Below are 15,655 nucleotides of genomic sequence, written 5' to 3'. Positions count from 1 at the left end.
AGGTTGGTTCTTTACCTAAGTCCTCTAGGGGCAGGAGCTATGAATAAATGATCTGGAGTGATCCAGAGCTGGGGTTGGTTCTGATGGCATGAATAGGGCAGCCGAGGCCCAACCCTTGAAGGGATGGATTTCTCTTCGGCCTCTAGCATGCTTCTCAGAAACCCATACTTCTTCTACCCATGAAGGGATCTGCTGCTTGTCAGTCCTGTTCACTTAGCCCCTGACCAGAAATGATTCTCTTATCTCCTTTTCATGCTATTCACTAGATTATATTTATATCATTTTATGACTTTTCCATGAGCTTTAGCTTTTTAATAATGATCAAAGTCTGTAGCCAAAGTTGAACATTGCATCCGCAGATGGATTGTGTGTGCTTTCTGCAACTCTCCTGAAAATATTCACACAATTGCTAGCTTGTCCTTCAAACTTAACTTTCATTAAGATCCTTGAGTACGGCCTCCCCTGGTGGCGCAGCGGTTGAACACTGGGCTGCGAAGTTGCCCGCAGCCTCTGCAGCTCCAGTTCAATCCCCGGCTGCCGGCGAGTGTCCCACATGGCACGACAGACCTCTCCTGCTGGGCCCGCTGCTCCCCTCAGCAGTGTATTTTGTCACTCTGCCTGTTGTGTTTCCCGCTCTAGCTCTGGTGAATCCTCTCACCCTCCCGCACTTCTGACTATACCCAGTACTTGTATGAATAAATAAATAAATCTTTAAATATGCTTGAGTAGACCACACACACCCCAAAGAGCTGAGATCCACTAAGCTAAAGAAATGAAGCTTTACAGAGAATTTAAGAGGGGCAGGGAACACACCAATAACGTGACCCTGGGACCCTATCATGCATGGCACCTGCTTTGTTTGCAGGTGAAGGACACTGGTATTCTCAAAAGAGGTTTATATGTCCTGAGAACAAAGATCAGTCCAAGGTCAGAAAAGTGTGCTACTCTGTGCACTCATCCCTCCAAGATGTGGGCATCTTCTTCGACCTAAGGTAGGGCAGTGGAAGCTCCTGCCCCTCAGCTTCCCCAGCAGCATGGCTCCCCGTGCCCTCTGTCTATCAGTGTGCTCACAGACACATGAAGACCACCATGGAACCTTCATGTGACTCCTCCGTTTTCTAGGTTTCTGTCCACATTTTCTCAACACGTGATTTCCATCAACCTGGACATTCTACATGCAACTTCCTCTCAAAATGTAGCAGCCCAAATGTGGTCCTGGAGGTTGTGTGTCTGTGCACACAACCCAAGATGGACTTGGAGTTCTTAGAGCTCAATGTCGCTCCAAATTCCCAGGCCGATTTTCTACAGGTTGATAATAATTCCATTTAGTCAACTTCAGAGTGCTCAGTAACAGCTTTTCCAACATTTGTGTTTTATATGTTTGAGAGGTTAATGCACATTTTTCCAGTCTTCCCAGCAGAGTGTCACCCAAGGGACACGGATTGGACTAAGTCTAGATGGAGGGGGCAGAGGAAGTCTCAGTCCTGAGTAATTCTTGGCACACACATCTGTGGCTTATATTTTTAGCTGCAACTTGCCAATGGCCTCCGCCTCTGAGCCAGCTTGTAAAATGGATTGTAAATTCCTAAAGGGCTGAAAGCTTCCAGTCTTAATCTATTTGCATCCCAGCTTTAAATGTTTATCCCAGCATTAAATGCTTATATCACAATCATCACTGTGTCTGACTTCATCCTCCTCAATGTCACTTGAGTCCCTTGCCCTCTCATCACCTCCACTGCCACCAGCCCCTGCTAACCCACTTCATTTCCTCCAGACTTGCTGGAGTTCTCTGCCAACCCTGCTTTCACTTCATAGCCACTGCAAATCTTTAAAGATTCAGACTTATTGCACCCCTCCTTATAACCTGCATAATGTAAAGGATTTACCCAATTTTTCCATACAAGACTCATTTTTTGCAGAGTAGTCCCTGTACCTCAGAAGCACAAGCATAAAAATAAAACACTAAATCATGAGCTAAGGAGTGAAAAGCAGAGCCTATTGAAAAGCAAAGCCTCAGGACCCAGGATCACCTGCACTGGGAAACCTTTCCAGGTAGCCCCAGGTAGAAATGACCTCTCATGCTTTTGTGTCCAAGTCTGCTTTGAAGAGACACTTCAAGTGAAATCTATTTACACTTTTGTAATTTTTTAGCATGATTCTCACCCTCTCTTAGAGTCCAAGCCCCGTGTGGACAGGCTGGTGTAATATATTTAGACAAAGCCTGAAACATTGCCTGAGCAGAAGCCTCCCTAACCAACCAAATAAATGAATGATTCATGTAAAAGGAATGTTTTCCACTCCAGTAACTCACCAAGGAAACTGAACTGAATGTCATTCTCTCCATCAATTGGTGCTGACATGTTGAAGCTGTTAAAGGCCTTCAGCACGGAGGGGCTGCCACCGCTACACCCTCCCCAGCCTAACTGAAGGCTCTCACCCACCCATGAGCAAGGGGGCCTGTCTGAAGGGACAACTTGCAGACCTGTCACTCGGCCCTCTGGGACCAAGATATGGTTGTCAACCCTTGATCAGCCGCCGCCCCTTCTAACTGCCACAGCCTGGTCCTCCCCACTCTACCTTCCAGGGAAGCCTATTGCTGTGTTTGTTTTTTTCCCTGAGAAGTAAGAAAAGACTCAATTTTCATTATTTGTAAGCTCTTTGGACTTGGTTTGCTCCTATGACCCCATGACTAGTGAGTGAATCCCGAGTTTCTGCCATGGCTCTGGAGAGGACCTTCTCTGCAACCCTCCTCAGCACAGGGTACTCTCCTGACACTCACACTGTGTCTGGATAACCAATAATGGGGCCCTGGACATAACTTACTCCGGATATTGTGAGACACTTTCCTGGAATTATTTTATAGAACACTAAAGCACTTTGAAAGAAAATTGAACTAAATAATACTAAATGCTACCAAATAATAAAGTACTGTAGTAATAGTAACACTGATATTTTATTAATACTATAATAACCCTAATGGGAATTGTAATGCAATAGCAAAGTACTATATTATGGTAATATATTAGTGCTAGAGGAATGGTAGAGTATTATAGTCATAGTAACGTTAATGTACAGTTAACTCTATACTAATGCTAGTAGCAATAGTGCTGGTAAAATATTAATATATGATTGATGCTATAGTCATATAGCATTAGTGACAGTGAAGTACTAAAGTTATAGTAATGCTAATATACAAATAATGCTATAGTAATAGTAAAGTACTAGAGTACTATTGTGGGGAAATTGTACTAAAAGGAAAATAAGTACTAACTCTTGGGGTGAGAACAATATTTTTAAAACCTTAATAAGTTCTTTTTCTGTTCCTGGATACTTTCTGCTTCACATATGCTACTTTTCTTGAGTTCTTATGTCTATTTGCTTGAAATTTGTAAACAAAAACATTTTTTAAATAAATGGTTAAGCAAGAACATAACATACCATTGTTATACCTTTGAGATGATTTTTTATTTTATTTTATATATTTTTACATCATTTTTTCATTTTTGCACAATGTATGCATTTTCATCTTGGTTATATTCCCCATACAATTCCCACCCCCCTTATTTTGACACTAATCCCTCCCCCCACCCTTCTAGTGTGTCTCTGGTTTATAGTTGCTTATTGATTTTAAAGGGATAGAGAACTGTTCTGGCACATTTATATAAATGTTATATTTCCGTATCAGTATTATCAGTCAGGAGCCTTTTAATTGCAAGTGTCAGAAACATGACTTGAACCAGATTACACAAAATTGAGACTGTTCTGCTGAGGAAGTATGGAGGAGCCAAACCCTTAGAGGGAAGAAAAGGCACGGCTTGGCCCAAGGAGAACTCAAAGTGAGGTTTGAGGCCATAGCATTCTCATTACACCTCAGGTGCTCTGTGAATGTCAACTTGATCCTCTTTCTTACCTTCAGACAGGCTTTTCCCCAGAGGCTGAGGGAAACATAGCCTCAAGCAGTTTTAGGATTTTAACTTCTGATAAATCCTGCCAACAAAAAGGGACTAAATAGCCTTCTTCCCCTCCCTTTCTTATCCTCCATTCCTCTATCTCTTCTTCTCTGCAAACATCCTGAAAAACATCTTATTAGCCCACCTCCATTCTTGAATCATTTTGACCAAAGGTAGAGCATTGTGGTTAACCCAGGTTGAGCCAAGTTCCTCATTCTCTCCACAACATTCAAGAGCAACGTCATGTGAAAACATGGCAGCTTCCATGGACTGCAAGGTGGAGGCTAACTGCAGATGAGTATCTAGGAAGAACAAGAGTCTGGACACTCAATCCTATAGGAACGATCTGTGCTCTCATCTTAGGGTGTCTCGATACCTCTATAACCATACGGTCTATCTGACACTCTGGTCAACATGGATGATATAAAAATGGTAACAACATTATCCCTGCCATAAAGCAATCACAGTCTAGTGGGAAAGGCAGCCATATAAACACATATTTATCCCAGGTATGATAAGAACTATGATCCAGGCATGAATTCAGTGCTGTAGTATTAGATGTGGACACAGGCAATAATGGCCATATAGACATCCCTGCTGTGAACATAATCTGCACACTTCCTCTTCTCCAAGGAGTTATTTAACACTAAGATGTTTCCTTCCACATCCAGTGACTTTCATATGCAGAAAACATTATGGTTTACCCAGTACTTTCATTCATATTATCTTTAAACCTCAGAATCATCAGACCTGGGAAATAAGTAGAACAAATATTATTTACACATGAAGAAATTGACATTCCTGTGCTTTGAAATGACCATCATGATCCCACAGCTAGTATGTGACAGCATTCACCCCCAGGCCCATGCCTTGGACTTCAGTGCTATTCCTAGGACTCTTTACTGCCCCTATCTACCCCTGAATGTAGAAGCCACCTCTAGAAAAAGATACCTAGCCCCAATCTGTTCCCCGCAGTGTTCTGAAGGACTCTGCCCTGTGTACATCAGCCATTCTGGGTCATCCAACTTTGTGTACCTTTCAACATCCTTCCCTCAGTGGGCGCACCTCAGCTCACTGATGCCCACAGTGCCTCCATCCCTCATCTGGGGACCAAGTCTGTCTGTTGCTCTTGGATGAGTGGTGAGGGAGAAGAGGTCAGGGCTGACTGAGAGAAAGTCACAAAGAGAAAGATGAGGATGTGGATTACACTCTCTAGAGCAATGTATCCAAGACCTTGAAGTGCACATGGATCACCTGTGGATCTTGTCCAAATGCAGGATTGAACACGATTGAGAAAGGACCCAAGTTTCTTTTTCTAACTAGCTCCCAGGTGATGCTGAAACCACTGGTCCAGAGACCACATTTTGACAGCAAGGGTCCCAATTAAAGAAGGTGGTACAGCTAAGCCACTTGTGAGGAAAACAGCAAGTCACTGTACTGGTAGTTTTCTTTACACTTGAGATGGACAAATAGAAAATAGATGTGTGATATTGAATAAAATATTATTGTAAAGGCATATTGATAGAAGGAACCCTGAGATAAAAGGTCTTATAAACTTACACTTATCACATAACCCACCTATGCTTCAATTTCCCCACACTAATGAATGTTTGTGATATCATTTGGAACAAAAACGTTATAGAAATGCCAATCATAACCTGTGGCATTTTTTTCTTGTCTTTTTTTCTTTGTAGGAGATGTCAGTGAAAAAAAGGGTCCAGAATGATTACTAACCTATGACTCCCAACAGTATGACAGGTATCTATATATTTTTTTAATTTTCTTTGTGTGTCTCCAATTTTGTTCCACTTAAAGAGAAATACAGGGTTCCTAAAAGACCTGAGAATCTTAAAATTATTTCCAAACCAACAAGTGTCATTAATGCAAATACACACTGTGAATACATCCTTGAAAATGTTCCTGACTTCAGAAACTCTGAGATGATCATCATCACAAACATGATACAGAGAAAATGACCATTTCAGTGAAAGGCTAGTTTTTAGCCATCCTAAAACCATCCTTGATGCTGTTTACATGACATTCTGAACAATGTAATAAACAACTCTGCATACTTAGAGACCATCAAGTCAGGGCATCTTCCCAAAAGTGGGCTGTTTAGTCCATTTGGCAGTAGAGTCAGATCATAAAAGGTAATGTGAGCTGGAGAAACTCTTAACAAGAGAAAAGGAGAGACAGATGACCCCCGAGGAACCTGAGGTTGCATTAGCACGAATTCCTTCTGCAATTCACTGAGCAGTGGTTGCAAAGCAGGTTGGGAGTAAGGAAAAGCAATAAACAAAACTGGAGAACTAGGTTCTGTCTGAAGAGAAGAAACCATTCCTCCACTCTAGTCAATCACTGACAACATTCGAATATGCAAGTTGGAAATCCAGATTTTAAATGAAATGTCCATATTTGTAAATGTTAGCATTTACTTTGATATTCCTGTTAATTTACAGGAATATTAAGGTCTCAAGGACCAGTCCAAATATGTCTGCTGACTGGAATCAACCCATGACTGTCAGTTGACAACTTCAGCCCTCTACCTTCCAGCCAAGCACCAGGCCCGTCACTGTCCTTTGGTTACTATGGCAATAGGGCAGATACCCATAGACTTCTGCCAGTCTTGGGTACAGCCTGACCTTTGATGATCCATTAGTAACCTCCTTACCTAGTGATAAACTAAATGTATAGAGCAAGAACCCTTTCCCAGTAGATCTAAGCATATTGAAGCCACTGAAAGTTGCCACTCAGCCCTCCAGAACATTTAGAACTCAGTGACCATAACATTACATCTCTCAGAATCACTGCCCTGCCACTCTACCCACCTGTGCTTGGGCTCCTCATGCAGCAAAACCGGAAAGGGCAAACCAGAGTGAGTCTCGCCTATAAGAAGCGAGGGCTTTAGAATTACATCCCATATTCTCTTCCTTATCTTATTCCTCAAGTATAGGTCCCACTCCCATTTCTGTTTCACTGCCACCTCAGCCAAAATTCTTCCCCATGTAAATCTCATACCTATGGCATAAAACTTCCCATTTTGTGGGAAATTTGGATAGTTCTACTTTAGCTATAGCCTCCATGTTTATGAGTGGGAATCTCAACCAGAGATGAGAATCTCAGCCAGAGGTGTGATGGCATATCTTTGCAGCTGCAGGTGTGTGTGAGCACAGAGAATGTCAGACAGCAGATAACCATACTGCAAACCTAGGACAAGTGTCCCTCTCTGATGAAGGATAATGTGGGATCCCATGCTATTGGTTTTGCCTCTATACTCCATGATAATTTGGGTATGAAAGAACATACCCTCCTGAGCCACATGAATATGGCAAAACTTGGTATGAAAGTAGGAATGCAACAGTGGGGTTTTGCTTGCTATGGATTTGGTTCTAGATAGAGCATAGAAGTGACCATTCATGCCAGATTTCCATAGAGCAGGAGTCAACCACTTTTTTTTGGTAAAGGATCAGTAGATATCTCAGGCTTTGTGGACTACTCAGCTCTGCCATTTAGCATGAAAAACCATGTTCTACATGTATGCATTTGACGGTGTTTCATTAAAACTTTATTGACAAAGCAAACAATGGGCCAGCTTCAGCTCAAGTACTGTAGCTTGTTGACCACTGTAATAGAGTCCAAGGTTCCAAACCATCTTGCTTTGAGAAGAGTCTGCAAGGCCTAGTTGGCTTAACTCCAGGGCTGAACCTAGGTTCTTGGCTCACTCCAGGACAGTACCAGACTGAGCCAGCCCTCAACCCATCCTGTGGAACCCCAAAGGAGACCTTGAAGAATGTGCTGGGACCTCAGATGCCTCCTAGTAGAAGAATTTTTGCTTCCCAGCATTTGCTTCATAATGGAGAAACTAACATTAATTCTATTTTCAAAAGAAATCTACTCCATACTTGCGTGTGCTCAGCGCATATTAATAGGCTCAGCTGAGAAAATCCTTACTTTAGATTCCCTTGTTTGTGGATGAAATAAGACAGTGTCCCTTTTCCCTCTCTCATTTGCTATCATCTAGGGCTCCATGTTTATTTTAAGAAATCTAAAGAGAGACCATAATATACTTGTAAGCCATCAAAGCTAAGTGCTTGCTTTAGGAGCATAATTTAAAGGGCAAATGTGCATATTTTCTTCTTTGAAAAACATAATAAGAAATATTACTGTTAATGCAATACAGGAAATCAATTAAGCTTTATCAAAAGAAAGCCATTTTTTAAATGAACAGGAGTAAGAACATTGAATCTATTTTCCTAAAACCGACCAGACCAGCATTTTCAGAGTAAAGAGTCACTTTGTTGGTATGCAAGCTCCTTCAGCCACAGTGCTTATTAAATTTACGTATTTTGCATCAGCCCAAATGGAAAATTGTTATTTTCTGGAGTTATTTAATATCAGCTGTAATGGATTCAGGACTTGCCAAAATTTCCTCGTTGCTTTATTTCACCTAACTGGATATTAGGACGATATGAAATCACTCATTGAGAAATACAGAGCCTTAAAAAGAGAAAGTATGAAAGTACCTTAATATGATATTTTATTAGGCTGGAATTAAGCACTACTTCCTAAGTAATCTGAGGGGAATTCTGCTAATGTTTATGGCATTATAATAAGCTCTGTTTTGCATGAAACTGTGATTCACAGAATAAGGGAGTTTGTTCTAAGGTATAAACACCTAAAAATTTAAATACCAGGTTAGTGGTTTTTGGCCTTGACTGAGAAGGAAACTAAGGTCTCAAATCCACCCCAATGTTCCTGAAGAGGCAGAAAAAAGGCTCTACCATGTCTGCACTGAACCTGGCTTGGTGAGATTAGTGGATGGTATAGGACATAGTTAGCAAAAATGTTTTCATAGAAACTGGGCCCCTGTCGTTTGAAACCACACTGTTAGGAATTGATGCATATGAATAACATATTCCTCATTTGGTTATTTACCCTGCATCTCTTCTTTGTGACATGCTTGTTCATTTAATTTCCTATTGTGAGCAGATTGGGTAAAAAGGATTAGTTGAATGGTGAAGGATGGAATCTATATTTTTCTGGTGGTTAGGATAATGTGGTATATACAGATGCTGATTTTTAATGCTATACACATTTTTAAAGTATGTTAAATATTTTTAAACCTATATCATTCTTTAAACCAAGGTAACTTCAATAAAATCTAAAACAAGTTCCTATTTCCTTTTGCATGAATTTGTCTTTAAATGTTATATGTAGACTACGACTTCAATTCAAACTGTCTTTCCATAAAACAATAAGGAATAACAAAGATATTTCTTGTGGGCACTGTTATTGTCTCCTTGGAACCAGGGGAGGGATGTTTGCAAGGATATAACAGGAGTTTTCAGTTGCTGCCCCACTGTTTGCACGCAATGGTCTTCAGATAATTTGCATTAGTTCCCAATGAATTTTTTTTTGTCATTGCTGTATGCAGTGACCAAGAGTTAGTTTTATATGCCACCACCACCTGCCCTCACCCTGAACCAAAAAGTCCCAGGCTCATATCTTATCTGTCTTGGCATTTGCATCCTCTTTTAAGTCTCAGGATGTAAGATTTATATAAATCATTTCACACAGGGTGTGGCACATTGGGACATAACAGAAACAACTATTTTGACGGGGTACCTGTCATATAGTAGACTCTCACTGACTCTTAATTCAATTGTGAGAAAACAGTCCTAGAATTACTGAACAACAGTGGGGGGAAAAAACAGAAATAAATGAATGTGTGATGTTCTTAAGGAGTTTGTTTTCAGGTGAGCTTTAATTCTGATAGCTTAGGTTAGCTGATTTCCATAATTCATGTTTCCTATTTAATGTCACATTCAGATTTGGCACCTGTTTAGGATTTCCTGAAGAATTTTTTGTATAGCTTAAGGCCTTTTGTTTTTCTAAAATGTAAGAGACAAGAAATATCTTTGTTATTCCTTATTGTTTTATGGAAAGACAGTTTGAATTGAAGTCGTAGTCTACATATAACATTTAAAGACAAATTCATGCAAAAGGAAATAGGAACTTGTTTTAGATTTTATTGAAGTTACCTTGGTTTAAAGAATGATATAGGTTTAAAAATATTTAACATACTTTAAAAATGTGTATAGCATTAAAAATCAGCATCTGTATATACCACATTATCCTAACCACCAGAAAAATATAGATTCCATCCTTCACCATTCAACTAATCCTTTTTACCCAATCCCTGATAAAATAAAGCTACTTAAAACATTTGCTAGTATTCATATTACTTCCTTTTTTAATAAGCACAAGTTCCTATGCCAGTCAAGCAAAGGAACCACACAGGGTCTTCCTAGATGCCCACATTCACCAGGATGGAGGACACAGAGCAATATAATCACCAGGTAGGAGGTGATAGCAGAAAAGGGGATGGTGGGGGAGACACAGCTCCCTGCTGCTACCAATAAGAAGTTTTTAAAAAGGCCCTAGTTTCCCATAACTACCTTCATTCTACTTGTGCAATGTCAAGTTCTGCTTACCATTGTTGTTTTTCTCCTACCCTCCCTTTAACCCATGCTTTAAAATGTTTTTCCTGGAAAAATGTGTTTACTAAGTAATAAAACCCCTTGCCTATAGTAATCAAAGATATAAATAATCTGGTATTTTGATGAACAGGATGAAATGATCAATATTTCCATACTTTATGATTGTATAGAGAAATATTTGCGTATTTTTCAAAAATGAAAAACTTTCCATATATTTTTCACAGACTGCCTCATAACGTTGTGTAATTTCCCTTGGGGCCTTTCAAATTTTTTTAACTGTTCATAGTATCCCCTGATACTATTTTTATGGATTTCATTCAAATTTAGAGACATTTGCATGAGAAAATTCTGCGTATTCTGTACTCTAATTTTTTCAACTCTAAGTGGGAATTATATGGTATTATTTAGCTAAATAGAACTATAAATGAAGCCATCAGAATACCAATTACTGCTGGCACTACCTTTAATCAAAAAAAAGTCTTTCAGTATTATGAAATCATTCTTCAAATATTAAGGCTATGTAAATGAATATAAAATAGCCTATCATACTCAGTAATGCATAATGAAAATATTCATGAGAATTTCAATCATTTGATACTGTGCTCCAAATTAGATCAAGAAATCATTGGGATAAATCAGAACATTAGTAAATTCTGAGGTTTTTCAACAGAAAATTTTAATTAAATTTAGCATTATTAGAGCATGAAAGATATTAGATTCTAGGCATATAAACATAATTGAGACATAATCCTTATCTTTGAGGAGCTCACAGTCAAAAAATCAGTTTCTAAACACCTCACTACATGTTTTTTAACACTTAAAAAATACTTAGCAAAGGTTAAGAATAAAAAGGAATCTCAGACACCACCTGGTCCAACACAGCCATCTCTTACTTCAAACAGGTGACAAGTTGAATCTAACATAATTCCATAATCAAATGCCAAATGTTGTTCAGCTTCCCTGAACAATCCACTGCACCATTCCAGAAGTAGAGTCAAAGGTCTGACCCAAAGCTGGCCCTTCCAGCTTTTGGATCCTTTTGCTGCTAGCTATCTCCACAACACAGCTGACTATATTGGTCCCTTCTTTCTAGATAAGAGTTCCTTAAACTCCATTGCTGTGGCTTTTACCCAGTCCCCTCTCTTAGAAGAACTCAGGGAATTTTACCAGGCCTAGGATTAGCCTAATCTCTATTTTTGGGCACAGATAGTTGTATTCATGGTTGACTTTTTCTCTTTTAAACTCCATAATTGGTAGCACGTTTAATTAATAGATGTCTCTGCAAGGTTCCAAATGTCCAAGTTTAAGAATATGCTGTGTTGCCTGATACTGTCAAACCCCAAGGCTTCTTAATAATTTTTCCATGTGCCACAAGTAGGTTGAAGAAAGGCCTTTGATCTCCACAGGCACTGGCCAAGAGGACAAGAATTAAATTGGTCAGAATGGGGGGCTCCTGGATCTGGAAGAGGCTGGACCAGTCTAATGATAATTTCACCAAACATGCTTTCTAATCAGTCTTCTCCACCTCTCTCTCTTTCTGGCTAAGGGTCTACTCTACTGGCATGCTTGTAACTTTCCATCACTGCCCTCCACTTAATTGTTCACATCCTACCACATGGCCAGAATTGTTTACCTCCCTACAGAATACCATCAAGCATGTACTGGCTTAGAAAGCAGGCCAGTTATCCTGGCACAAGGAATCATCTAAATGCTCCCATCCAATATTATTCCATCCCAAATTATAAGCAGCCACCTTAATCTCAGAGCTGCTGAGTCTGAAAATAAGGAGTGACTTCACCTGGCTAAAAACTACCTGCCTTCTACCAGGATTCTCTCAGCTATCCTGTAGCATGAGGGAAGCTGCTGATTGGGAGACTTTGACTTCACGCAGGGATTGGCACATGTAGAAATTGAGTCTTAATTTTGCTTGTAACTATCCAAATAGCCTTGATCAAGCCAGGCACCTTCTTGGATTGTGATTTCCTTTTCTAAACATGTGGTGTTTTCTAAACATGAGCGATATATCCCCGTTAGCCCCAACTATTCCCTGAATTTTACAACTCAGAATCTACTATACACTGACCTATTGAACTAGTTCATTTCCCTCTGAAACTGGGCACAGATGGATGTCAATCCAGCTGCCATACACAGCCCTGGTGACGGTCGGAAGAGCAAGGGTAAAGTGAACAGCAAGTTCAAATGATTCATGAAGTCACCCAGTGTGGGCTACCCGAGGTAGGATCACTGTGTCAGCATTATCCACTGACATAAAGAAGAGCAAACCCTTCCCTTTCTAAGTCTTTAAAGGAGGAGAATTGACTCTGAAGCTCATCTCTACTGCTAATTACTTTGCTTGTGTTGTGTCTGCTTCACTTGCTTTAAATAAAAGCCTACACAGCATGCCATCCAAATATAGGTCCTAAGCAGTTCAGAAAGAAGACTGTCTGGGACTTATGGTGACAGGACATTTCAAATACCTAACAAATTCATTCTATCATCTCAAAACCTACATATCAACATTAGCAGTAAAGAAAAAATAAATGAGGTCTGATAGGGGCACAGGAAGTTTCCTATAGTGTTTCTTCCCTTGCTGGAAAGCATTTGTAATCAATATCCAGTGTAAATAATCACTTGGCATTATATCCCAATGATTATATCCCAATGGAACCATTTCACAGATTTGCTTATATGCATTATGAATTTAAAAGATGAGCAATGCTTTGTGACTTTCACCATCTACTAAAAATAAATGTCCACATTATCATGGCACCCTGGCTAAAATTTCAAACATTAGTGGTGAGTTTAGATTAGATTAGTGAGTCACATAAAATACAGATATTCCTGCCAGCATTGGATCTGTCGTTATTCACCTTAGTGTGTATTGATTCAATCAGACTGTCGTTCCTGGAGTCAGCCACACTGATTGGTGGGGAGCAAATGATACAGTTACTCCAGTGCCGGAGATCAGAGTAAGAGCGCTTTGAGGAAGGGGCCATGAGAAATCCACTCCCTCATTTTTGCCTATAGCAGGGTTTCCTGACTTCAAGCAGTAGTGACATTAGGGGTGGAAAATTCTATATTGGGGGGAGTTATCCTGTTCATAGTCACACCCTTGAATTGTACCCACTATATGTCAATACTGCATATACACATATACACCCCTAAGTTGTGGCCACCAAAACTGCCTCTAGAAATTGCCAGCTATCCCCTAGGAGACAAAAAACATGGGCAAGAACCATCAAACTGGAGGCACCTATGTTGACCTTAGATATTTGTATCCCATGTTTGGGTCCAATGAAGAACTCTCATATGGAAATAATGAGCAGGGCTGGGATTCCCCTACCAGAGCATCTTCCTCACTTTGGCAGCTTCCCTCTTCCCTCCTCCTTTTCTTGTCTTTCCAGGCAAAAGTTCCCCTAGAATTAAGGCAGATAGAGACAAAGCAGCCCAGGAAGTAAACAGCCCATTCTGCTTGGGATAGCAAGATCGCATGATTTTGCAACACCTTGCACTTAACCTGTCACATTATCCTAAATAAACACAACAGTGAGTTTACATGAGGGACGTGCCATGTTTAGGCTAGACAGCACTTTGGCACCGCCATTTTGGTGGTTCTGTTCTCTCTGCAGAAGCTGTCAGCTGGAGACATATGCCAGACAAGCAGATTAATTGCTAACAGTACAATATTCTTTCTTCTTTGGGTTGTTATTTGGTCAGAAATTACCTCAGGCTAGACTTTCATAAAGCTGGAAATATTTGAATCTTAAGCTGTGACTTTTTTTCTTTTAAACAAAGCATGCCTTTTAAGTTCTCGAGCATCTATGTTCTCAAACAGTATTGTTCCATGGGCAAAACAGACAAGTCTGTTCATTTGGACATGATTCTCTTTCCTATATATCTAAAGAAGTTTAATTTTTGTTGTTTTTTTAATATTTTGTTTTATATAATTCTTACATAATTTTTCATTTTTGCTCAATGTATGCTTTTTCATTTTGGTTATATTCCCCATACAATTGCACCCCCCCCCCTTATTTTGACCCTAATCCTTCCTCTCCCTGGCGCCCCACCCCCCACCCCATAGTGTGTCTCTGGTTTATAATTGCTTGTTGATTTTGATTTTTTTTAATACATACTTTTTTTTTAAGATTTATTTATTTATTTATACAAGCACTGGGTACAGTCAGAAGCGCGGCAGGAGAGGTCTGCGCACCATGTGGGACCCTCGCCGGTGGCTGGGGATTGAACCGGCGCTGCAGAGGCTGTGGGCAGCTTCGCAGCCCAGCTCTCAACCGCTGCGCCACCAGGAGAGGCCCTTGATTTTGATTTTTAGTTTGTATTAATTAGTCTTTTTCCTGATCCCTTATTTAGGTTTTCTAAATTCCGGCTATGAGTGAGACCAGCCGGTATTTTTCTTTTTCTTTCTGACTTATCTCGCTAAGCATGATCCCTTCTAGCTCCATCCATGTTGCTGCAAGAAGTTTGCCTTTTGATGGCATTCTCTTTTGAGGAGAGATTTTACTTCCTGCAGCCATGGTTCCTAAGGGAATAGGTGAACCTCTCTCTAAGTAACATTCCTGCTAAGAAATGGTGCATTGTAATTCCACGGCAATTACCATTTGCCAGGTTGGCCCATTTGAAGGAAGATTCTGGGCACAGCATGGCCCTCTGACTGGATTTGAGCATAAGCAAATGATTTACTTCTCTGGGCTACTATTGCCTCTCCTACAAAATGTAGCACAGCGTTATGAGAACAGCTACTCATTTTACTTTCTGCCACTTTGGGCATCATCTAGCTCTCAGCCAAGGTTTCCTTACCTGTGAAATGGAGTTAATAGCAGCACTCCTTCATGGTGGTGTTGTAATGAGTAAATAAAACACAGTATGCACCAATGCTGGCACATAGTAGGCCCTCAGTAATTGTTGGCTTTCGATATCTTAGACTCAAAATGAAATGATCCTTCATCAGTTCTCAGTTGTTTCATGGCCTTTTAACCTTCCAGATGAGCAGGCAAGAAGTCAATCAATTCGTCCTTACCTTGGAAGTTTTGTTTTTTGTCTGTTTTCCCCTCTAAGTTCTTGGCTGCTTGGAGCAGAGCCCATACCACCATAAACTCTAACTTTTTGAAAAATCGTCATCAACAGCCAATGTGAGAAATAGAATCACTGTGTGTGCAGCTGTCTCTTGTTTGGTGAGTTTAGTGGAAG

General features: G+C 40.2%; 1 protein-coding gene across 6 annotated transcripts in view; it reads left to right on the top strand.

The window, feature by feature from the left end:
- THRB (thyroid hormone receptor beta) overlaps nucleotides 1–15,655 on the top strand; it is a 309,616-nt gene that overhangs the window by 215,803 nt on the left and 78,158 nt on the right. For 5 of the 6 annotated variants that reach the window (XM_054692808.1, XM_054692803.1, XM_054692799.1 and 2 more), the window contains exon 3: nucleotides 5,645–5,708. The exons of the other annotated variant lie outside the window; for it this stretch is intronic. In XM_054692808.1, coding sequence (XP_054548783.1) covers nucleotides 5,687–5,708 — 22 coding nt within the window. In that variant the 5' untranslated portion in view covers nucleotides 5,645–5,686. The remainder of the gene's footprint in view (nucleotides 1–5,644; nucleotides 5,709–15,655) is intronic. 6 annotated transcript variants of the gene reach the window in all.

The sequence above is a fragment of the Talpa occidentalis genome, unplaced genomic scaffold (genome assembly GCF_014898055.3).
Source record: "Talpa occidentalis isolate TD23 unplaced genomic scaffold, MPIMG_talOcc4v2.1 talOcc4.10, whole genome shotgun sequence".
Classification (NCBI taxonomy): Eukaryota; Metazoa; Chordata; class Mammalia; order Eulipotyphla; family Talpidae; genus Talpa; species Talpa occidentalis.
Note: the sequence above shows the minus strand (reverse complement) of the source record. Positions and strands in the feature narration are given on the sequence as shown.